The sequence below is a fragment of the Drosophila navojoa genome, chromosome 5, assembly GCF_054131105.1.
Source record: "Drosophila navojoa isolate 15081-1374.11 chromosome 5, UAZ_NAV_1.0, whole genome shotgun sequence".
Taxonomy (NCBI): domain Eukaryota; kingdom Metazoa; phylum Arthropoda; class Insecta; order Diptera; family Drosophilidae; genus Drosophila; species Drosophila navojoa.
The window spans coordinates 15,618,739-15,643,867 of record NC_142893.1 but is presented as its reverse complement, the minus strand read 5'-3'; the positions used below and the strand labels follow the sequence as shown (position 1 = coordinate 15,643,867).

The following is a 25,129-nucleotide window of genomic DNA, read 5'->3' as shown; positions in this document are numbered from 1 at the left end:
TAATTAAAGGTAAATGTCCTAAAATGTCTCCTTATTTTACACAGTATCTGGAAGAAGGGAGATCTGCGCAAGGGCGGCGACCGTAGCCGCTGGCTGAATTCGCCCAACGTTTACCAGAAGGTCGAGGTACTCGAGACTGGCACTCCAGATCCCAAGAAAATCACAAAGGTAGAGATCATAACATTTGAAGATATGCAAACGACACAACAACAAACACAAAAAGTTTCTAACCTCAAGGAAATCGAGGGAAATTAGTTGAAAAAAAGTTCATAAACTAATTTTTTAGCAACACACAAATACAACTAATACAACTAGGGAAATTTTTAATGAAATAATCCCAAAATGAAAAACTACACAAAAGAACATTCCAAACAACCAACCATCCATAGAAAATATTTATAGCCTCTCTATACTCCCACTTTTCTACTTGCTTTTATTAATATTCACGCATAATTATGTCTATCTAAATATATATGTAGCTCATAAGCAGAAAGAGATACAAATTGACAAAGTTTATTTAAATTGATAACAAATTATGATGCATAGATATTTAGTAACCCAAATGCAGCAAAAACAAAAATCAAACCAATATTAATATGAAATGCTTTATAAATTGTAATTGTGCATTAATCAAATAAATATATGAAATACAAAACTAAATCGCATAGATGATTTTGTGCCTCTTTAGGGACATTCCAATTATTATGATTTGCCTTATATTACAAACGAAAAAAGAAAAGAAAATAATGCAAAGAAAGAGAAAGACATTTGTTAACAACAATTAAATGCTAACTAATATATATGTAAATTTTTAAGCAACGCTAAATTCAAATAATTATTCCTAATATTCATCAGATTCTGCATGTTTTATGATTTTCTCTCATTTTCAATCATTATGTTTTGTTTATGTTAACATGAATATATATTTTTCTTTGCATGTTTTCGAAATTTTAATTTGTCAACTGTCCTCTTTTAATTTACTTACATTTCTTAAGGCACAAAATCATTTATGCTTGTATTTGTATTTCATTTATTTAAATATTTATAATTTGCATTTCCAAAACGAGTTTCAACTCTGTTTAACCAATTTGCTTGCATTTGAGTGCAATTATCTATGATGGGGCATATATCATATTGTATTGTAAATTAAATAATTATATATATGAAATATGTGAACTATTAACTTCTATATTTAATAGCAAACTTAAAAAAATTTTCTATTTAAAAAAAGTGAAATTTAATTCTAAAACAAATTTCTTTCTCTTTCTTTTTCAATTGCTTAACTCCGTTGAATGACCCCCCTATAAAAAATAAACAAAAACCGAAAACCCCCTCCCTTGAAATAATAGTGGGTAGCCGAAGGTTCGCCCACCCACTCGACGCCGGTGCGCATCGAGGATCCATTGCAATTTGTGCCAGCCGGAACAACAACCAAGGAGTTCAAGCGAGTGCAACAGCAAGTCAGTAATTGCAATAATTTCATATTTAATACATTACTATATAATTTAATTGAAAACAGATTAAGGACAATCGACGCGCAGACAAAATTTCTGCCGGCCCACAGTCGCACATATTGGAGGGCGTTACCTGGGATGAGGCGAATCGCATCAAAGATGCAACCGTCTCGCAAACTGGTGATCATGTTGTACTGATGGGTGCCGCCTCCAAGGGCATCATACAGCGAGGATTCCAACATAATGCGACAGTCTATAAGGCGCCCTATGCCAAGAACCCCTTCGATAATGTAACAGACGATGAGCTCAACGAATACAAACGCACCGTTGAACGCAAAAAGAAGAGCATTCATGGGGAATGTAAGTATGAAGAGAGAGAGAGTGAGAGATTTATAGAGCAGAACTTGCTGTTAATTTAACAGTGCCTACATGCACATGTTACTCCAAAGTGGCCTGTTAATTTAACAGAATTACACTTGCTCATGCAAACTGCTCTGTTAACTTAACAGGGTATGCAGTCATTTAACAGTGCGCTGTATGCTGTTTTATAAATCTGTTAGCTTAACAGTGCCAGGCTACATTATAGCAGCAGGCAGCAAGAACTTAACATTACCTACAGAAATAATATTAATGAAATATTTATTTATTTTATAATTTGCAGACACTGATACAGACTTTTCGGAATCAGAGGCACTCAACTCGATGCAAGCAGCGGGTGCACACGCACATGCAAAACACGCACAGAGCGAACCAGAAACGGGTAAGCAAGAGAAATTTCAATAATAGCCAAAGTTTATTTTACTTATTATCATTTATTTTTAGAGCACCAAGTCATACAGATTCAAACACAGCAGGCGCCCATTCCCAGCCAGGCTGAGGTTGTGCTAAGTGATGGTAAGTCCAGATCTATAATCCGAATTGTTTCCTACTGTTTTATGTTTACGTTCATATAATTGAATTATCATAAACACACCCAACCATACATTTAAACCAGTTGTGTCCTTTCCAAAACTGATTCCTCAGATTTGTGAAATTGAAATTGGTTCGTTTTATATTATTTATTTTTGTTAATGCATTTTGTATTATGTTATTTTGAACATTTTTAAATTTACTTTTGATTTTGTTTATTATTATATATATAAGTATAGTAGTATATTCATATTAATTTTAACAATATTTAATTAGACTTAATCTTATGTATTTTATTCTAACCTTTAATTTTACTTATATGCTATTTTCCTTTTATTTATTTTTGTTGCCTCTACTACGAAAACTTCAATACACACACACAAACAAAAAACCAATTACGACAACTTCATAACATATTTTTAATAATTAAAAAGTTAACAAAAAAGTACTCGTAGCACTTGATACAGTTTCGACTTCCTTTCTGTAAACGATTCTTCTGTTATACAACATTCTGTTAAATTACCAACCCTGTCTATTTGCCGCCACACTGTTTGTTATTCTGTCTGTTATTTAAAGGACTCACCTGTTGTACGACGTGCATAAAGTGAATTTGATTTTGATTTTTGCCAAACTAAAATAACAACAAAAAACTATTACTAGTTAAATTCTACTTCCCGTGATAACATTTCTATACAGCTGCAGTTTTATTTTGTATTTAGTAAATGATTTCGTTGATTAATTTCTTTGATTGTTTTATTTTCTCAACAAAAAATTTGGCAAATTGTAATTCAAAATTGTTAACTTACTTTTTGATCTATTATATTTTTTCGATAAACTCTTAGCTAAACACAAGCGCAAATTGGCAGCTAAAAATTTTTTTAAGTAGCTAAAAAATTTGTAGAAATGGTTTAGGGTTGAAAAAAAAAAAATAACACAAAATAAATTAAAAAATCAAGAAAAAATAAAAATACAACAGCGAAGCTCAACTAAATACAAATACTACTACTACTACTACTACATTTTCTACTATCAATACAATGTACATCTGTATGTGTGTGTGTGTACTTTGCTGCTGCTGCGCTTTCTAAATCTCTCTCTCTACACACACACACTGACAATTAAACCAAAAGTTTAGTAACTTACATTTAATGTTAGAGGTGAGTGCAGCCCCCTTAAAAAAAAAAAAGATTTAGTGTGTAGTAAAAAAAAATGATACACGAAATATATAATTAATAACAATACCTGTGCATAGTTTATAGAGCAGTGAACTAAATTTGTTTATGCATAATCTCATGGCAATTCATAAAACTAATATGTTGTTCATGCACATATGCTCTGTTAATTAACATTTCGCCTTTCAGCTTCAACATTGGCCATTATTTTTGAACATAAGCAGAGCGCAGTAAACATACAGCTTGTTAATTATTTATTACTGTTATTTATTTGTTGAGCCGGCTCACGAAAATTATCGTTCAGATGTAGTTCGATTACACTGAAATGATTTACTGATCGTATTCTTTACTCATTTGCTATGAATCAGTTGTGAAAGATTCCGACTATCGATATAAACATCTAAAATTAACGATATTTTTAACGCCTAAATAATGAACGGCTGATCTTTTTAAGCTAGATTTCACAACTCTAGAAATTTTTTGCACATTTTCATTTATTTTTCTTTAGAAGAACTGCAGCTGTTATTTATTTCTTGCTATTTCTATCGATTGCTTAAATGTTAAAGCTTATGCTACAATTCCACACACACACATACACACACCCACAGAACAGTGCATGATTAGTAGTGATTATTTTAATACACAACTCACAATATATTTACATCTATTCTCTAAGTTATGTCTTTTGATCTATCACTTAATGCAATGAATTTTTTTAAGGCTTATTTTGATGCTCTGAATTATGTTTGACTTTACGTTTAATTCTGAATACTATTTTAGCAACACTTAGTTTTATAAACGGCGAACGCTCCCATACAGCAACAAATCGCAAGCCACCAACTGGCCGAGGTAACGAACAAGTTGTATACATTATCTCAGTTCCTGAGATCCAACGTATATATGCCCTAACCCCAAAATATATACATATATCTATTGTACTCAATTGTACTCAAGTTCTTGGACAGCATTTGTACATATTCTCTAATGATCTAATGATTAATCCCATTCCATTGTTATTGATGTTAATAACTAGCCCCGAAACACTTATTTAATATAAATATGCACCCACCTAACCTAGACTGTAGACTTGGACTTCTTATGCTCGTCCACAATATCAAAATAACCTCCATTTATAATCCATATAGATATCAAAAGTCATATATTTGATACAATATATGTACATATAGCATACCCATTTGGTTTTAGGGTTCACACCTATTTCTTAGAACTAGGGATAGTCTATAATGTGTTATTATGTATATAATCATATATATATATAGGTATTATCAGCGAGTTGCAAGTCGTAAGAGCCGCAGCCTCGAGCTGCTGGCCTTAGGCTTGAGGTGCGCATAATTGAGTAAGTCTTGCAACCTAGTCATTGGCTGAGTTATGCAAAACATACTGATGCACCAATTTTGACTTTTTCATGATTACAAGATTTGCAAGATCAAGAAACTGTTACTGATACTGTCGATGTCCAGGGGAACAACAAGAACAATGATGACATAGTCAATGATGAGTTGGACAAGGAGAATCATATTCAGAATGCTACCAAATGTCGTCGTGATTTGCTTTCAGCTTTTACTAATCCTTGTCCTATTCAGGACCAAAATGATGTTGACTTAGCACCAAGCCCAGACTCTCAAGCAGCACCAATTGCCATGTTGCAGCAGGGAGATCTTTATTCATATGTCTATGGGGCTACGTCTTTGGGTCGTTGTTGTCAGCCCCAAATTTGTTCCGTGCTCTTGCACGCTTTGCACTCGGATCACTTACAGAATGTGGGCTACTATCGTAACAATCGCTCCAGTCCCACTTCCAGTACAGCCACCACTAACGAATCATCGCCTACTCCACGTCGTCCGTTGCAGCTGGCCAATGGTATACCGCCTCCATATCGCACTTTATCCCATTTTGGATTCAATTCGCCCCGTCAGGCACCGCGCACCGAGCACAAACATCTGCCGGCTAGAGCCGATTGGATTCGCTATCGACCAATACAGCGTGTGATTAGCTATGAGGAGATCTTTGCCACGCCCCGGTACGAGCAGTTGTGCCACTTCTGTTTCGAGAAGTTGCTGCGCCTCAAGCCGGGACTGCAGCGTCGCAGTGCTGCCAGCAGCAGCGGCGAGGAGCCGGATGATGGGCTCAGTTATCCGGGCAGCTTTCCGGCCTCACCACGCCAACTGACCACGCTAACCGAAATGGACGACGAGGAAGAATACGAGGATCAGCGGTATATACGACAGCCAATGGCTAGATTGCCCTGTCATGTCAGCACTCAAACGAGCTCCATTCTATTGAACAGCCAATTTCTCAAGCAACTGGAGAACCTCAACTTCTCGGAGGAATCGACTAATGTGAACTATGTGCCGGGGCTTCAAACTATCAACAGCGATATAACAACGCCCACAAGTCCTGCTGCCAGCGCATCTAGTGCGCCTCCACTTCATTCAGACAAGAAAAAGGATATCGATACCAATGATAAGACTAGGACTGATCTTACCGAAGTCTGGAACTTTGGCAACTGGCAGGAGCAAGCCGCAGACGATGTGAACGAGCAGCAACCGTTAACCGAGCGTCGCATTACACTCGAGATAACTCAACAATTTGCCAATACTCCCGAGCAGCAGCAACAGGCTGAACGTCAGCTGATGTCGCGCGATGATCGTCAGCGTCGCAAATTGGAGTTCCACGAGTTGTGGCAGGATCATGTCCAGTACTTTGGTGCGAAGCAAGAAATGGAGCAGGAAACTCCAGAGACTCTAGAGCATACATTGACCATGTCGCTGGATGCACAGGAAGATAAGACTTTGCGAGCTTATGGTTGGCTAAAGCAGCAGGAATCGTATGATGAAGAAGGCAATTCGAATAATGGCGCAGGAGCAGTGAATGAACCTCTCACAGATTACCAAACTGAGGCAACGGGCGAGGCCCATTATGAGGAGCCATTATCTAGCAACCCTCAGGATATACCATCCGTCACTGATGACCCGCGCCAACAAGCTGTTGCTGAAATACCGAAAATATTGGAAGAATTCGAGCAAAGTCTATGTGTGGCTGGGCAAAATCTTGAGAAACTGGTTGCCACCACTAAGAAGCTGCGAGAAGTGACTATCGCTGAAGAGCCTCTTTCGGATGAATCTCTAGGAAGTGGTTCTCTATTCCGTGCTATCAGCTTGGAGAATATTCCCAATGCCGATGATGCTGCATCAGTTTCAGAACCTCAACGCTGTGAGTCGCAGAACTTGAGCACGGATGACGAATCGGAAGAAGTTGGCGATGAATCTCACGGGGATATTGATCAGGAGGAGAAGCGTGATATTGAGAAGCCCGTAACACCTGTGCCCCTCGTCAATGAATTGCAGGCTAAAGAAAAAGATCACATTAGCGATGAAAAGGACGTTGATGAGAATGAAAATGATACTGTGGAAAGCGCCAGTACAGCTGAGATATCATCTTCGGTAGAGCCAACAGCAAGCTCCGATGTGCTTGCCACACCAGAACGAAAATCTTCGAGTGATGTGTTTTCGCCATTGGAGCGTGATATACTCGACAGCATCGAGGCGGACAATCTTAAGGAAAGGGAGTCCATATTCGGCAGAATCGATGAGAGCATTCGCAACAAGCTAACACCCTGTAAACTACAGCTCATGGTCTCTGGAACAGAGGAATCTTTTGATACATGCACGCACATCTACCAGAGTCCACCCCAGGCAACAACACCAACTCGCCATCTCTTCCAGTTCACCAGCGAACCGCGTCCGTCCACATTTTCCAAGCATGATATTAGCGCTCCAGCCAGCTCATCGGCGCATGCTCGTGTGATTCCTGGTACGACGCCACGTCTGTCCCGTTCTTGGGACAGGCGCCAGGACAGCAGTGAGTCATCGTCGTCGACGTCCTGTCGTAGCAGTCCTCGCAAGAGGCGCAACTTTGTACAAGAGAATATACGCAATGCCAGTAAGCCGCGTGGCTTCGCCAAATCAAAAGCCCCAATGGGTTCCAGACTGAAGAGTTTTCAGGTGAAGAGTAGCGATCTATCGACTGTCTGCACCTTTGAGGCTGAGAAACGTGGTAGCAGCTCGCGTCTGTGGGTGTCGCTGCCCACGTCTCCGCGTAGCACCGCCGGCCAAAAGCGCCGTTACCTTAGCCCGAATGCTGTGCGTCATCCAGTAATAACCTCGCTCCAGAGCAAACGCGCTAAGCCCATTGAAAATCAGACAACCACATTGAATAGTAATTTGCATAAAACAATTTCCAGCACAACGTTTTGCACAGAGTCGTTTGAATGTGACGACAGCTTGGCTCAGAACATATCCAGCACCACATTTGAGGTGGATTATGTGTCGGAGGATCAGCAGAGTGCAGCGCCTCCAAATCCGATAGACAACAACAACGAAGCTATTGCCTCACCAGAGAATAAAGGCAATGCAACTGGCAGCTCCATGTATTACAGTGCCGATGATAATACAGTTGTGGACATGATTCTAGAGATGTTGGAGAACGAGAATCAAGAGCAGGAAATGGAGCAGTGTATGCATGACAATGGAAATCGGACATCGGTAGTCTCATCTAATGATACGCAGGAAGAATCGCAAGCAGAAGCTAGCGAAATGACTGAGGCAACATATGAAGTGAATACCGACAATACGAATGGACTATCGGAAATGTCGAACGGAATTGAACTTGGAACTGAAAACATAGTGTCGGCAGCCAATGAGAATGAAGACACAGAACGTACACAGAATTCGAATATTGAAGAGTTCCAGGAGAATCAAACTGCAGATGGCAAGGAAAGTGATCTCCCCAAGGATTCAGATAGCTGTTTGGATGACTTTATCGATTTTGGCGATACAATCCTAAAATCTTTAGCTGATGAGCTCAGAGCTCAGAGTCAAATAGAATCAGCCATCGAAATTAAAGAGTCGTCGGCTATGTCTGTACATGAGAATCAATTCGGAGGAAACGTTTCAGAGAACTCTGAGAATCAACGCCAATCAAACAATAACATTGAAGAGGAGATTTTAAACTTTGTAACTGATGAGATATTTAACCAACTAATATCGCAAGGAATCAAGGAATTTGACAATGTGGAAAGTGCTACATTGCAGTCTTCAACTGATGAGGTATTGCGAGCACTTCTATCGCACGGACTGAGTAATCAATCAGATAACGAACCAGACATGTCTCAAATTGATAGTCATTATGGAAATACTTTAACATATATTCAATCAGGCTTTTCACTAATCTCAAATCGTGGTAACTTTAATATTAGCACTCAAGAAACAATAGTAATCTCCTCCATCAATGATGAAGTCGACAGTTCTGATGAAAAGTCTTCAATTAATGAGAGTTTGCTGCAAAATTATTATGAATTACCATTGGAAAAGGAAGAAAAAGTTGAGGAGGATAACGATAACAAGCCAAGTACTTCAACAAGGGCCGCTGTCAGAAATATGAAACGCACTGCAAGTGGTGCTTTGAAAGCAACAGAGAAAGCTGCTGAAACCCAAAAGGATGAGGGGAATGAAATGGTTGTTCTCAGCACTAAATGTACGCTTAAAGATGGAACTCTACAAGTAAAGGCAGACGACGCTTTCGACGACATCCAAGCTCCGCGTTGTGAGAGTAATAAAAGAAAACACTGCAAACCAGGCGATGCCACGAACAATGATCACGGATGGGATTTATTTGAGGTGGATGACCTATTTCAGTTCAATAACGATGAATTTGTTGAGGAGGAGGTGGAGGAGGAAAATGACTATCCGGGTGGCGAAAGTCCACATTTATTTTCTGACGAAGAGGATGTGGATGATAATGGTGAGGCTGAGGCTGAGGCTGAGGCTGAGACTGAGGCTGAAGATGAGGATGAGTATGAGATTGGGAATGGGTATATGAACATGAATAATGAAACTGAGGCTGAAGATGAGGATGAGTATGAGATTGGGAATGGGTATATGAACATGAATAATGAGGAGAATAACAATTCGAATGTGATTGTGAATACGAATTTGAGCGTGAATGCGTTAGATCCCAATTCGTTTGACCTGATAAGCGCCATACCAGACGATTTAAATGAATTCGTCCGAATGGACTTGGACCTTGATACACAAATGTTGCATGGATACAACCCGAACTCACCTTTGCAAGGTCAACCGGAAATCGAATTTCCAGCTCATCTTATTCCTGACGTTGGTCCCTTCATAATATATTTGATGAGAATGAGTGAAGGAACTGAAGCTAATGAAAATGCACCTCCAGCACAAACTCTAGAAGTATCACAGAATGAAATGAACCAAGCAACGGCCCAAGAACAAGATCAACAACTCGCTGATAATATTCCCATTTGCGAAGACAACCCCGAAAATGAGTCAAAAGACGACAGCGAAAACGAACCAAAAGAAGAAAACAAAAACGAACAGAAAGACGAAAACAAAAACGAACCCAAAGACGAAAAAAAGCCTCCAGAAAATGAATAAACAAAAAAAAAACTATCAATCCCATTGAATGGATGATATCTATACTAGCTGTATTACGTGCCAAGTCAACAGACATTTTGAACTTTTTTCAGCTCAATTTTTACAGAATCTTTAACTATTTTCTTAATTTTTATAATGTAACTTGGCATGAGCTTGTATCATATTTTATACTTATATACTAACTACTAGTGGATTGTATGGTGAATGGATTTATTTTTTATGAAGAACAATAAATATTTCCTTTTGAGTTGGTTGAATTTGTTTAAATATTTATTTTAGTTAAGTAAATAGTTTACAAATTGGCAATGGAAATTAAATATTAATTACTGTTAAGGTTAACACTAGTGCGACTGCTGCTGTTGAAATGACTGTTATTGTCACTGTTAAATGTAGAGGTCCACATTGTTGTTACTGTTAGCAACAATATCAGTGTTAGTGTGAAGGCTTTTACAGTTGCTGTTAATACTTACGTCACTGTTGTTGTCACTGTTTAAGCTGTTTGTTGTTCTTCCATTGTCCGATCCCTTGTGCTCTCCCTGTCTCATGTGAAACTCCCACCCACACTCGCACACACACACACGCACTCATTGCATCTCTCGTCCTTCTCTCAGCCATGTGCTCATATCTGGCCAAGAAATACTCTTTTCTTTACACTGGCGCCAGCTTCTCGCGCTTTGATTGCGTTCAGGTGAATGTTTTACATAAGATCGATGCAGCATATAAACACAATTATCCACTGCTCAACAATGGCAACAGCAGCAGCAGCAGCAGCAACATGAACAACACAATGGACAGTTTTGCTGCTGCCCATCCGCATGCTAGCAGCACACCTATCCGAGCGCCCAGATATCAACAGCAACAGCAACAACAACAACAGCAGTCTGTTGGCAATAGTATGATGAATCCGCCAGCTGCACCATTTCGCACCTGTTCGCATTACGGCTTCAACTATCCCCTAGCGAATACGCCCAGCATTTTGCTGCATCCGGCGAATCAAAGCATTTGGCAAACGGTGGCTGAGCAGCGCGAGAGAGTTGTCTCCTTTATTGACCTGACCAGTCTGAGCTTTGCCAAGCGCAAGATGCTCAATGTTTTGAGTGCCAGTGCGGGCAAGCGTCTAGCAGCTGAGGCGGAGACTGAGCCAGAGACGGAACCAGAACCGGAACTGGAACCTGAGGCAGAGGGTGAGGCTGGCATATCGGCGCCTTCGTATGTCTCTGAAATGCAGATACAATTGATGGCATCGTCGCCATCGTCACCTGCGCCAGCTCCAAGCGCAAACGACTCGCTGGAGGAGCTGACGGCGCAGTTTAGTTCCATGCTGAGTCTACGTAAGACTCATAACAGTCCTCAGCAGCAGCAGCAGCAGCAGCAGGACAGGGATGACGATAGTCTGTATCCAAGCAATTATACCGTGCGCAGCTTCCTGCCGGACAATCATGCGCTGCCCAAAGATGGCGCCGCAACGGCTGACAAGCCGGAGGCGGAGCAAGCGATTTACCTGAACGGAGTGGACAGTGGCTTGGGTGACAGCCACATTAACAGCAACAACCACAATCACAATGGCAACCATAACAGTAGCAGCAGCAATGGCAGACGGGTGCGCCGCGGCACCACCAGCAACGATTCATCCATCCAGGAGGCCGAGGCGTACAGTCAGGGCAAGCATATTAGGCTAACGTTGAGCAGCTCGCCAGAGGCACAATCCCAGCTGAAGTCGTCCTCGATTGAGATCGTGATCAATGTGTCGCTGCGTGACACGGAATGCGTGCAGACGGTGCAGGCGCACGAGCACGAGTTTCGCACGAAGCTAGAGAAGGTGATCGACGATGAGATTCACTACATATCACAGCAGCTGGCGATGCAGCAGCGTCACACTCATCTGGAGCAGCAGCCGCGTGCTGCACTGGCCACGCCCACACCATCCACAGCAATGGCTCAGGTGCAGCGCTGCAACTCGGCGCCGGCACTGTGTCACACCTACAGCTATGTGGCCTTGGGAGATTCCGATTCGTCGGCGCCACGAGCGTCGCCCATGCCATCGAGCAGCAATGGGCACAGCTGCCCCGAGGCGGACGCACTGCAGCGTCTGCTCAGCACACTGGAGCTTGAGTTGCAGCATCTGTTGAACAGCATAATACGGGCTCATGAGCTGCACAATCGAGCCGTGATCTATGATTGCCGCACACGCATTTCGCAGATGCGTGACGATATAAAGGGCGTGGTCAAGAGAACCAGAGCCAAGTAGCCAGCGGGAACAATAGGGAATACTGGAGTAAATGAATTCTGTTTCGACGTTCCTTTCCCACATGTCATCAAAGAAACAAGACTTTGGAACAATTAAGAGCAGCGAAGCAACTAATTCAGCTTTCCATTTCGCATTCCATTCAACTCACAACTAAGAGAACCTCTATAAATTTAGTCTACCTTCCATTCCACATCACGGACTCTTTTATCATATAGGAAATGGAACAATCTCAAATTTGTCATTTGTTACTTATTTTTAGAGTTAATGAGTTCATGAATTGTGTTTATTTTTGTTATATTTTTATGCATTATTTTTATATACTATAATTTACATATTAAACTGTTGAGTGCACATCCAATCCACCAGTTACAATAAATGTTTTTCACAGCCATTTTCACTCATTGCAATGCAATGTAAATAATATTTTAAGTTCGCATTCATTTGGTATTTAAGAAAATAACAGGTAACACGCATTTTTACATAATTAAATGTTTTTTTTTTTTTTTGTAGTATTTGTTTTATGTTAACATTTAGTTGCATGCTTGTGTTTGTTTAGTCTAACATTTGTATACTAAAAATACATACATATGCACAGACCACATGTGTATGTATGTAAGTAGTTACATACAAATACATATACATATATACTCACATTATTTGTTTGTAATTAATATGAAATTTAATTTTCGTAATCATTTTGCGTGTGCGCGTCCTCTAATGCTGAACATATACATACACATATATATATATATATATTTATATATATATATTTTCATTTTGTGTGCGTCCATTGAGTTACATAAAAGTACTGTTATCCAATTAATTATTACCTAATATATCTAATGCGATCTATCTACTCCACTTTGAACAGGTGAAAACGTACAAAATGGCGACCATTCGGAGGCGCACCTAAGCACCTTCTCGCAAAGCAGTAAAGAGGTAAGTTGCTTACCCAGCAAAACTACTCCAATTGGATATGCAAAGCCATTCCAATTGGATATGCTCAACGCTCTCACTTGCAGTCTAGGCAGCGCTAAGTCGACACAGAAGCTCATCAACCATCTCACAAACATATACATACATACATGAATACTACATGCATATGTATATACATATGTATATATGTATATGTGTATACTCCACTCATTTGATTAACACAAGCAAAAACCATCGCTTTTACTAACTGAAATGCAAACGATATTCTCATTGCAAATTTCTATTACGGTTCCAGGATGTCTCCACGGACGGTTCACCCAAGAAAGACAAGAAGAAGAAGAAGGGACTGCGTACGCCATCGTTTTTGAAAAAGAAGAAGGAGAAGAAGAAGAGCGAGGCTTAAATTTGTCAAAAGGAAACAACAACAACCACCGGCGCAGGCGGGGACAACAGTGTAACCGAGAGAAAGAAAGAGAGAGAGGGATATAGCAAGATGGCGGGAATGGTACAATAGAGATGGGCTCGTGAGAGCTTTGGAAAAGAGAGAGAGAGAGAGAGAGAGCAGCTAAGCAAACGAAATGAATGTAAACGACGAAAGAAAGCAACAAATAATATATATATAAATAAATATATGAGAGAGGCATTATACAGCAACAAATGAGCAGCTAAACTTGAACAAGTTGAAGTAGATACAGAAGGAGAAGCTAAAGTGACGATCAGAACAGAATGAAAAATAATTAATAAAATGGAAAATGCAAATAATATTTAAAATATATAGTCTATACAAGAAAACAAAAAACTACAGCACACAATTAATGAGATATAAAATTGACAAATTTCGAAATGCAAATCTAATAGTTCTCTAAGCGCTTAAATATACTACGTAAAAACATTACAAAGTAAATACAAACAAAAACTAAAGCAAAAGCAAAATCATTCAAAATTATATACAAACAAACACACACACACAGACACAGCATGAAAATGATTTGTGAAATTCAGGATTTTGTTGTATTCAGTGCTAATTTATTTGATAAACACACACACACATACACATATGTATACATATATACAAATATGTTAGTTTGTCTAAGCATATGCAATATTTTTATATATATTTATATCGAAAATTGATATTCTTTGCACGCGAGTGTGTGTTAATATGTTTTGCCTATTGTATGTCTTATGTTTTGTAACTATGAATTGTATTGTTTAATATTCTTTTTCCTTTTCGATAAATGAAGTCGATTTCACATATGCGAACACACACACACATACACAATAGAGATGTATACACGCAGCATTGTATTAGTTTTTTATACAAACAAAAAGTAATAATTATATATTTTTATGTACGTAAATCTGTTTATATATTTATATATATATATAAATATATATTTGTATATTTACAAAAACAAAAAAAAGAAAGAAAAGAAATGAAAATAAAAATAAATTATAAAAGCAAAGCACCGAAAAGCAGAAACGCACGACTCAACAAAACAAGAAGAACGAAACTAGCAAGAAGAAGAGTGTAAATCAAATGCAAGGATACGAAACAGAGAATACACTTAGAGAAAAGCAAACCCTTTTTGCATTTGTAAGTAAATGTGCTTGGATTTTTTACATTTTTGTTGTAATTGTTTAATGAGCATGGGAATTCCGATTTGTCGATCGCAACAAATAAAACTGCCATAGCATGTAAAATTATAAGGCACAAAAAAAATAATACAAAATAATAAAATTTAAAAATATTTAATCGCATTTCAAATGTTAATAAACGAAATATTTATTGGACTAATTGTTGCACAGTTTCTGCTTTTCACGCTTCATAACAATAATAAATAAAACAACAAAAGAAAAGAAAACATTTATAACAATCGCATTGCCTGAGCCTTAAGATATTACAAAATCCATTGATTATTTGCGCAATGACAGAAGCTTATTTCTAGCAAGCTTTTTTTTCTGTTGTGTCCAAGAAAAAGTTTGTACAATTTTCTCCATTTGACTTCGATCTTAGAAATATGTTAATAATATTCTCAGTGCAAATAATAAACTTTTAAAGAAAACATAACTCCAAGAAAATAAAAATGGAACCACGACGAAGAATATCTAAAGGCAGCCTATAAAAACTGCTGTTTTTTATTATTCTTTAGATCTTAAGTAAAAGCATATATATATATATTAATATATATGTATATATATATTTAAATTCGTATTATATAAAACACACACACACACACGACACGACACACAAAACAGAATTAATAAACAATTGCAAAATGTACAAATTTGCAGGCAACTGGAGCATTATTTAATCAATTATTATAATTAATAACTAATACTAGATTCTAACACTGACAGTGGAAATTTAGAGTGCACAAAACTATTGCCTGATAAAGCTTGAAATATATTCTAGTTCTTGAGTTTTCCTGTACACCCCAGTCAGTTTGAAATATGATTCTTCGATTTATATTTGCAACATCCATTCCTTATCTTATCTAAACTGGGAATATTTATAATATTTATTCCTAGCAACATTGTTTGATAGGTGGTATATTTACAAGCTGCATAGGTATATTATAATCTGCGCATACTTCCACGACTAAATCACTCACTGTCAACCTAAATCGGAAACTATAAAACATTACAGACCTGAAAGTTCAAATGCATATAGTTAAATATTTTCATCTCGAAAAGTTTTCTGTATGCCAAACATTCCCTAAATTCATGTACTTTAGCCAGTATGTAGATATACAAAACTCTCTCCCATACATAGATGAATTTAAAATTGAACCCAAACACAATCCATTAATTTGCGAATCCCAAAGATTTTGATATACAAAAAGGTACTTTATACTTATTCGTAGAGACTACAGCTAGACCTAGACATATAATATGTAAATGTGGGCAAGGATAACCCTAGTTTTAATTCTTGATCTTCTGCGAGTCGTTGTTCGTCTCAGAGTCGATGGTTTTCTTGCTGCCTGATAGAATGAGTTGAATTTCGTTAATAGTTTTGCCCTTGGTCTCTGGCACAAAGATCAAGATGTAGACAAAGCCGAAGACAGCGATGCCGCAGAATATCCAAAATGTGGGTCCCGATCCAATGCTGTCCTTCAATACGGGAAAGAGTTTAGTGACCAGAAAAGCGGAGAACCAGTTGCTGGTGCCGGCAATGGAGCCGGCCACGCTCTTCACATCCTCAGTGAAGAGCTCGGCCATGACGAGCCAGGGGCCCGGACCGAAGCCAATGGAGAAGAAGACGATGAAGACGAGAATGCTGGTGATGGGCAGCCAGCCGATGGATGTCACTGAGCTCGGGTCGTTGTCTCGCATTTGGAAATAGACGCCCATCAGGCAGGTGGTGATGGCCATGAAGAAGGCAGAGATTAGCAGCAGCATCCGTCGGCCAGCCTTGTCGATGATCATCGCCGCCACCAGGGTCATTATCACCTGCGTGGCTCCAATCAGAATGGTGCACACGCGTCCCGTCAGCGAAGCACCAACATCCTCGAAAATGGACGTGGAATAGAACATGATGGCATTGATGCCTGTCCACTGCTGCAGGGTCTGCAGCATTACGGCAATGGAGATGCCCTTGAGCGTAATGGGTCGCCGCAGAGCGACCCAGATGCTGACCTTGGGTTCATCCGTGCTCTTGTTGGTCTCCTCCAGAATTTCGTTGAGCTCATTGCGAATATCGCAGTCGGCGCCACGCAGCCAAAGCAGAGACTTGATGGCATCGTCCTCGCGTCCCTTCATGGCAAAGTACACCGGAGACTCGGGCATAAAGTAATGCACGGCAGCAAAGATTAGGGGCAATATGGCGCACAGTATATTGGTGGTCAGCAACGAACAATAGCCACCGATAATATAGCCGTACAGCATGCCCGACACGGTATTCAGTTGAAAGAAACTGCCGAGAGTTCCGCGCGTGGAAACCGTCGAGATTTCCGTGCTGTACATTGAGGCGCAGACGCAGAATGCGCCGCCGCAAAAACCCAAGATGAAACGGCCAAAGTACAGCATTATCACACTGTTGGCAAACAGCATCAGGAACCAGCCAACCATGTACGGTGGTATCAGAGCCAACATGGTTGGCCTGCGGCCGATCATGTCGATGACAAAGCCGACTGGAATGCATACGACGGTGGCGCCCAGGGTTAGGAGTGAAGAGATCCAACCGAATTGATCGCCGGATATTGGGAACCCGTATGCATTTTTTTCCGTCAATAGTTTCTCCACGGGCGATGACCAGCCCATGCTGGCGCCCATACAGAAGGCGCCAAACGCAGCCGATAGTCCGGCTATATATTGAGGCAAAACTTTCGGCTGTGCCATTTCTAGATCTGTTCTGTTCGCTATAACGATTCGAATTTGACTGAATGGCAGTGAACAACCGTTACTTGGCTTGACAATTGGTATCATTGGATGAGGCCCTTCCGTTTCGCTGCTGCCGATAGCCGTCCAACTCCTCCGCCAGCGCCTGTTCGCCCTCCTCTCAACAGTAGCGGAAACTGATAAATCTAGTGCAGCTGACGCTGACTGAGGCATGAGCAGAGCCATTACACTGAGTTTAAAGCGTTACCTAATTAAATGTGGTATTGTAACTGCCCAGCAATACAGGTAAAGACCGTGTGAAAATGAGATAACAGCAGCCCCTGAAATACAGTTGGCTAGCGTTAACATAGCTTAGATTCATTTATAATCTCGAGAGCCGGTCGAGTACGTCGTGCGCAGCAATGAACAAAACAAGTGGCACCGGCGCATCGGTCAACTGACGGTCATCAGTTAGTGGAATTGGGTAAAGCGACGCTGGCTGTTATGCGTCAGCAGCGGAATGGAGTGGACCGTTGTCGTGGCCAGCTCTGGCGTGTTGCAGCAATGCCGTGCTTCATTGATAAGTGGATTGTTTACCGCGGCGTCATGTAATCATAGTACAATTGCCGCTGATAACGAACCATTGAATACTTCAAGTTTGGGCTCCCAATAAATTACCCTGAAATACAACACAGCAAATAAGAATTATTTTGTTTTTTAATCAATTAAAAGTACTTTATATTATGACTATGTCGCAAAACAAGTTCAATATTGACTCGGCTGCAAGGCATTTCCACACCTCTCGCCCAGTATGCCACTTGTCTTATATAACAACACACTTGATAAATACAAAAACATTCTTCGCACACAAAAACGCAGCACTTTACTTCCTGCGCTCCGCCTCCTCCATTGCACGCATCATAGCTTCATCGTGCTTCTGGTGGTGCTCACGTATGGCACGCTGCAGTTCCTCGTGATGATTCTTGCCTTCCGGTGGGTAGAGCTCGCGCTTCTTTTTGGTCACCCATTCTTCGAAGTACTCCGGCTGGTTGAAGATGTGAAACAAGGCAACGGGAAATGTCAGGTACATGCCCATTTTAGCCACCTCAAGTATCCAGGTGCCCATGTTGCAGTCTAATTATTTTTCTGAACAAATTTCCTAAAATACTGTTTGTTTTGTCTTCTAAGAATGTTGTTTTCTGATTCGTAGCGGCTGTCAACATTAATCAGCTGTTTCTTCTAGTGCTGTAAAATACACACGCTGCCGTCGATAAAATATCGATATATCGGAATTTATATTTCACTTTAACCCTTATGTTAACGAAATAGAGGCTCGTTAAGCAAATGAAGAGCGTTCTAAATGTTTGAAATAGAAAATTTGCTTTCCAAATTATTATCAGATTAAAAAACAGATTAACAATTAATTTGGTACGTTAATAAAATATTTTTATTAAATGAATATAAATTGTATTCTTACATATTGTGAATAATAATGGGGCATGCATTTATAATGTCTAAAGTTAAACTATTTAATTACGGTGAAAACGCGGTCAATTACAAAGCGAAAGCGTTTTTCTTATACTTAAAATGCTGTCCTATTGGAACAGCTCGGTTTGTTTTCGAAAACAATATGAAGGAAGCAACATATATATATTTTTGATAAGACAGTTTTTTAAAACCGTGCAACGGTTTTAACGTTCAAATGTGTGAAACACTTAAAGCTAAAGTGCCGTTTCGCCTGGATACTCCGCTGTAGAAGTAATTAGCAGTTTCTTCGTTAGTAAATGTTCACTTGAAAGGTTTTCCTTATTGTTCGGATCATCATGAACGAGCGGGGTCTTCAGTGGCGAGCCCGCCGAACGCTTACGTCCGATATTTAAGCTACAGAGAGGTGAAGCGATTGCCGGTTCGTTGCCATCCAAGCAATACAACAAGCTGGGACTCAGCTCTGACTCTTCGAAATCCTCAATGTCCTCGATGTCCTGTGTGGTGTTGGCACCACCAAAATCATCTGAACGGCTGGCAAAAGATGAATCCGCTGGACTCGCCGTCAAGACACTGCGCGTAAGCAAATACTCTCTAGAGTTTAATAGGATTATCACAATTATTATATAATATAGGTAGTTATCACAAATAGAAAACCCACTTGAAATCGCTAGATAACGCATTGTGCGGCTTTCCCGCCATCGAGGGCTCCAGCTCCAAGTCATTGCTGTTGCTATTGCTGCTGCTGCTCGTGCGCTGCCTTTGGATTATTAGGCTTTGCTGGCGTCTCAGTATGTCCGCATAGCCGCCTAGGGAAGTTGCATCTTCGCTGTGCAACACAGGCGGCTCCAACTGTTTGCTGGGCAGGAGCACCTCATCGTCCTGCTGCTGCTGCTGCTGGTCGAGAAAGCAGCTCTGGTTCTGTTGCTTGTCGCCATTGCCCAATGCAGTCAACAGCATCACAGGCTTGCGGGAACGCGGCGTCATAATGGATTCCTGCAAGTGATCAACGTTTAGTGACATTTCATGACAGGATTATCGTTTGTCATGCAAAGTAATGAAAGCTAAGCAATCATGCGTCACTTACCTGCATGGCTTTGGGCATGCGCTGCGTGGATTTGGTTATGGGTGACATGGAACGACGTGCCATACGCAATGCTGGCGTGCTTGTTATAAGATCCAGATTACGATAAACACTGCTCTGCAGCAGCTGTTGATGGTAGCTGACATCAACTGCCATGCCCAGGCCACCGGGCAGCTCATTGGAACTGCCATTTATCTCGGACAAGGTGTCATCATCACCATCGCCATCTTCATCCTCGAGATCGCTATCGTCCACATCCTCCAGTAGCGGTGCATCAGCAGTCGGCGTATGGGAGCCAATGTGCTTAGCATCGTCGCTGCTGCTGGGACGTCGCTTGAGTGTTGCTGAGACACTGCGCACCAAGCGTTTTGTTGTCTCCGGCGTGCTGAATGGAAAGCGCAGGTTACCCATGCTGACACCCTTCATCAGCTTGCGCGTTATCGACTTGCCCATGCCGCTGCTGGCAGTTGTGGTTGCAGACACCTCCACAATGGGCGTCAGCGCTGATTCCGCATCGCCGTCGCACTCGCCATCGTCATGCACCTGTGGCCGCAGACTACACAAATTAGGCTCGGACTTGTATCGCGACGATTGCTGCACCGGTGTGCAGGGATTCGAGTACTCTTCGATCTCCAGCAAACGGCGATCATTCCATGCCACGGTCTTCTTATCGGCCCCACCGATCAGCTGCTGGGCCACAGCCGAGATAATCTTCGCCGGCGTCACACAGCACGTTGCGTCGATCTCGTCTAGCTCCGGCCCAGCAGCTGATCCCGTGGCCAGCTCATGCGATTGCTGCCGGCTCACAGGAGCTGAGTGGCTGCTATTAGCGCCACAGCTACTACTATCCGAGGATGATTCAATTTTCAGGGATGTGGATGAGATGGACTTGTGAAGAGAGTGCATTGCGTTAGAGCCACATGATGATGCCGATGAGGTTGATGATGATGGTTTAGTGCCGAGTCCCGATGTGGGTAATTGCATCGCGGGCGTTGGACTTTGGAACAGCACACGCAACTTTGGAGTTTTGGCATGCGTTAGATTGGGCGTCTGAGCGAGAAACAATTATACATGCGATTAGTGCACAAAACGAATAAATGAAATACATTTGTGAAGAAACATAATTCATGCAGTTAACACAAATATTTAAGCATGAATTGAAGCGCATGGACATATAAAATAAACACCAACCCGACAGCCATCACCCACCTCAGATCCGCGCAAGGGCTGCAAACCAGGTGCACGTTTTGGAGTACGTGACATGAGACTCTTATGGAATATGTGTTTCTTAATCGAGTCACTCAAGGACTTGGCGCTACGAGTTGCCTCATTGTTCTTTAGACGATTCATAACGACCAATTGCAATGGAGTACCTGAAGAGAGTAACAAATAAATTAAAGCATTACAATTATATATAATATATATTGAATATATTGAAGTCTATACCCTGTCCATTTTGTTTGTTAAACTGTTTGATTAAGCGACGTTTCTTTGACGATTCGGGTAGACTTTGAATGTGAGCGTATAATTGGGCCAACTCTGTATCCGTGTTATTTGTGTTTGTTGCTGCTGCAGTGGCGGCACGATCTACAAAAGTGTACACCGTGTTGACCGTTGAGATGTCCGAGATTGATTCGTCAAGCGTTTGCTCCGGCGACATTGTTTTCTTGCGTTTGCGTTCAAGAAAGTACGCCCGAATATCGGTTGCCAGCTTGGCGGGCACAGCGAAGATATCCATGTTTCGGGTAATCATGTAAGCAATAATACTGGACATTCGCTTTGCTGTATAGTGCAACACTTCTGGAGGCAGGTTACGTGGACATATTAGATGTGGCGTGAATACTGTGGCCAGATTCTCGGCGGACATCTTATTGCTATCCTCATGTTGTGCAACAGCGTGCAGCATTTCAATAATGTGCTGCAGCAGTTCGCGATGCTCATCCGGCAGCAGCAGAATCAACAACTGGACCGAATGAAGCAAATGCTGCTGCCTTTCCAAGGATGCCTGTGTCTTCTCTGTGAGCGCTTGACAGAGAGGCGCAATTTGCAGATGTGCTGGATAGTGAGCATCCGTTAGCAAAGGTTCGGGTAGCTCGGCCAAAAAGCTTTTGAATACGGTTGCACAATCGTGCGCCGAGAACCCAGTTTGCTCCAGTTCCAATGGCTTGTCCTGTTGAATGTGCAAACGCAACTCATTTTGACGCGAGACTGCGCCTGTTTTACGAAAAAGACCCTCCTGAGTGATATCTGGAATGATTTATGATTTTCGATAAATTGATAAGATTTTCAGATGCTTCAGTACTTACTCTTTTCCAGCATTAAAAATGCCTTTAGTTCCAGCATATGCATTTGAAAGCCTGCATCAATTTGCTGTTGGATGCATTCGGTGGGACTATTTCCCACCGATTTGCTGCCATGGCCTGCGGCACAGCCGGCCACAGTGGCAACACCTGCAGCGTTGCCAACATGGCCCAATCTGTGCTTCTTGGACAGCCTATTCCACTTCTTGAGCTTTCCTTTGTCCTCATATACAATTTCGTGGCAGGCCAAATCAAATCTACAAATGACGCACAGAGAGAGTGAGTAAAGAGGCACACTCATTAATTCACGATTAACTTACTCATCAGTGTTCAGCTCGAGCTCGAATGAGAGATGCATACGAACGAGAGATTTGTATTTCTCATAGTTACAGGTGCGCATGCGCGACGCGAGCTCAAGGTCATTAAATTGGTTGATATTCACGTACTCCATGTCCATTGTTGACGGTAAGGCGTGTTCTCTTTCAATCGAATATAATTTTGAATTGCAGCTGCTGCTATAGACCACTTAACACAGGAACACGAACACCAACAACAACGATGACGACGACGACGACAAAAACAACAACAAAAGAAAGTGCGAAATAACCACTAGTCCTTGTAATGCGTAGCTTTATCCATATATTTAAAATATCGGCTTTCTATTGTATATTCAATAAGGTATACCAAATCTATTATACCCTGCACTTTCCATGTTATTAATTCACTGTTTAACCGTGTATATAATTTTTCGGAAAAAATTACTAGACGCTCTCAACCAACCGCTGTGAATTGAAATTCCAGAGTTGCTATGCTTCGCCAAAATAAATGTGTGAGTGTGAACAAACGTCAAAAACTTGTCATTGTAATTAATTTTAAAGAATCTTGTGTAATCCTATCCTATAATATTATAGATATTAAAATAGAATATTATAGTTATATAAATAAATATATATAATTATTATTGCTTTATTTTTGATTTAGTTGCAATTGTTGCCATTAAAAAGAGTTCACGTTTAGCAACACTGGTCGAGTTTGCCGCTGCCAGACATACCGCAATTCTGTTTATTATCGTGTCTTTTTTGATAATTTTCTATTAAAATGGTATTAATAATGCCTATTAGCCCACCTGAGCACGGTCTCTTGTATACCGCTAATAATATCAAGCTTAAACTTGGAGATAAAATTGTTGGTGACGGCACAATATACATTTCACAAAAGTAAGTGCAAAATTTTTTCTGCACACACGAAATATATAGTAATTGTTTTTTTTTTTCGCTTTTGTTTTTCCATGAAGCACGCTGTCTTGGCAGCCGGCTGATCTTGCTGAAGGGATTTCGATTGAATGGAAGCAAGTTAGCCTGCACGGAATTTCGTCGAATCCTAGAAAATGTATTTATTTTATGCTGGACCGGAAAGTAGAATGGGAGGGCGTCTATACGGGCCAATCTCCCGAAGTCAATGGACAGAACGGGGGCGGTGGGGATGAGCTGCGTCGAAATGCTGTTGCTCTTGCCAATAACGAAGTTGACGAAGGCAACGGCAGTGATGAGCACGACCAGGATGATGAGGACGACGACGACGACGATAATTTCGAGGATGCTGTCGATCAGCATTTGGATGAAGTAACCGAGTGCTGGTTGCTACCTGACGATATTCACACTGTGGACACCATGTACAATGCGATGACCACTTGCCAGGCCTTGCACCCGGATTCTGCAGATAGCAACTCTGATAGCGATCCGATGGAGGATGCAGGTGGCGTTGAAATGGCCTTCGATGACCAGGACATGGCTGAGGATGCACACACACTAGGACGCAACGGTGGCGAAGTAGGTGGCATGCAAAATCTAAGTCTGGACGATGATGATGAGCGCTTCGAAGATGCGGATGAATAAGGCTGCCGAAAAGTGCACTAACCTACTCCCCACATAAACATAACATACATACGTATTTATATATTTGAATATTTTATACAAATTATAAGTCTAAAAAGTACGAATTGTGAAAATATCTGATTAGCTTTTGGAATACTATATATATTATACTAAACGCTGTAAGCGCACGAATCTCTATGTGTTTTCTTTCTTTGCCTGCTGATAACGTTTCAGCTCCTCTTCGAGTTGCTCTTCGCTTACGGGAGATGCCAGCTAAAAAGAGTATACAAATGTAAATGTTTGTACCATATGTCATTGTACGAATACTTGATATAGTATAATTACCGCATCGGCCACGTCTAACAAGATTAATGCCTGCTGGTATGCGTCGCCTTTGGAGGGTACTTTGTCATAGTTCCAGTACGTAAACTTCTCAAAGGTACCGGTGAGACGCAATTGACGTTGCTCCTGATGCGGATCGGTTTCTTGTAAGACAACACCTTTAAAACCCTTGGGCACTGACTCACGCTTACCCACTAGAGGATAACCTCTTAGTGAATTTGTTAGCATGCCGGGACCATAGTCTGTAGATTCCCGCGTATAATTGTTGAAAAACTTATCCACATTTGCACATTCGCCATTGCCATCGATTTTAACTGGTAAGTAATGCAGTTGCAGTGGCCTCTTATTATCCAATTGCTTAGAATCAAAATCAAGTGTAATTGACATTCTACTTTCTTATTTTTATTATCACAAATATTTATGTATATATTTGTCACCAAAAGAAGCTGAAACACGAAATCCCAAACACCGCCAAATTGTTCAGTGCTGTATAACGACGGTTTGACAAAAGTAGTCAGCAGTG

General features: G+C 40.9%; 6 protein-coding genes across 24 annotated transcripts in view; 2 read left to right on the top strand and 4 right to left on the bottom strand.

Annotated features, from left to right (window-relative positions):
* hts (adducin 1-like protein hts) overlaps window positions 1-15,267 on the top strand; it is a 33,412-nt gene extending 18,145 nt beyond the window's left edge. For 12 of the 18 annotated variants that reach the window (XM_089260679.1, XM_089260681.1, XM_089260680.1 and 9 more), the window contains 6 exons: window positions 45-168; window positions 1,350-1,460; window positions 1,520-1,814; window positions 2,116-2,214; window positions 2,277-2,348; window positions 4,973-10,267. In XM_089260679.1, coding sequence (XP_089116805.1) covers window positions 45-168; window positions 1,350-1,460; window positions 1,520-1,814; window positions 2,116-2,214; window positions 2,277-2,348; window positions 4,973-10,017 — 5,746 coding nt within the window. In that variant the 3' untranslated portion in view covers window positions 10,018-10,267. Of the gene's footprint in view, window positions 1-44; window positions 169-1,349; window positions 1,461-1,519; window positions 1,815-2,115; window positions 2,215-2,276; window positions 2,349-2,797; window positions 3,521-4,315; window positions 4,385-4,972; window positions 10,268-10,628; window positions 12,624-13,136; window positions 13,205-13,490 lie in introns of those variants that run through there. The other 6 variants (XR_016196896.1, XM_089260690.1, XM_089260689.1 and 3 more) reach the window with 6 other exon arrangements.
* Window positions 14,573-17,658, bottom strand: LOC115564566 (facilitated trehalose transporter Tret1-2 homolog). The gene has a single exon (XM_030389069.2). It carries the CDS (start codon window positions 17,627-17,629, stop codon window positions 16,127-16,129), a length of 1,503 nt encoding a protein of 500 aa, XP_030244929.2. The 5' UTR covers window positions 17,630-17,658; the 3' UTR covers window positions 14,573-16,126.
* Window positions 17,659-18,224: 566 nt separating this feature from the next.
* LOC115564569 (protein PET100 homolog, mitochondrial) lies at window positions 18,225-18,769 on the bottom strand. Its single transcript, XM_030389072.2, has one exon. It carries the CDS (start codon window positions 18,645-18,647, stop codon window positions 18,405-18,407), a length of 243 nt encoding a protein of 80 aa, XP_030244932.1. The 5' UTR covers window positions 18,648-18,769; the 3' UTR covers window positions 18,225-18,404.
* Window positions 18,770-18,953: 184 nt separating this feature from the next.
* Window positions 18,954-23,232, bottom strand: RhoGAP54D (Rho GTPase activating protein at 54D). 2 transcript variants are annotated; one of them, XM_089260698.1, is made up of 7 exons: window positions 22,711-23,232; window positions 22,397-22,647; window positions 21,537-22,337; window positions 21,282-21,463; window positions 20,094-21,140; window positions 19,668-20,002; window positions 18,954-19,600 (listed from the first exon to the last, which is right to left on the bottom strand). In XM_089260698.1, exons 1-7 carry the CDS (start codon window positions 22,845-22,847, stop codon window positions 19,243-19,245), a joined length of 3,111 nt encoding a protein of 1,036 aa, XP_089116824.1. In that variant the 5' UTR covers window positions 22,848-23,232; the 3' UTR covers window positions 18,954-19,242. The 2 variants fall into 2 exon arrangements, with proteins under 2 accessions (XP_089116824.1, XP_030244927.1); XM_030389067.2 differs by having other exon boundaries at window positions 21,300-21,463; window positions 22,711-23,229.
* A 127-nt stretch (window positions 23,233-23,359) lies between these two features.
* Window positions 23,360-24,456, top strand: icln (chloride nucleotide-sensitive channel icln). The gene is made up of 2 exons (XM_030389070.2): window positions 23,360-23,607; window positions 23,685-24,456. The coding sequence occupies exons 1-2, from the start codon at window positions 23,489-23,491 to the stop codon at window positions 24,283-24,285; spliced, it is 720 nt and encodes a 239-aa protein (XP_030244930.1). The 5' UTR covers window positions 23,360-23,488; the 3' UTR covers window positions 24,286-24,456.
* On the bottom strand, window positions 24,331-25,126 carry LOC115564568 (uncharacterized). Its single transcript, XM_030389071.2, has 2 exons — window positions 24,610-25,126; window positions 24,331-24,537 (listed from the first exon to the last, which is right to left on the bottom strand). The coding sequence occupies exons 1-2, from the start codon at window positions 24,991-24,993 to the stop codon at window positions 24,460-24,462; spliced, it is 462 nt and encodes a 153-aa protein (XP_030244931.1). The 5' UTR covers window positions 24,994-25,126; the 3' UTR covers window positions 24,331-24,459.
* Between the last annotated feature and the right edge of the window lie 3 nt (window positions 25,127-25,129).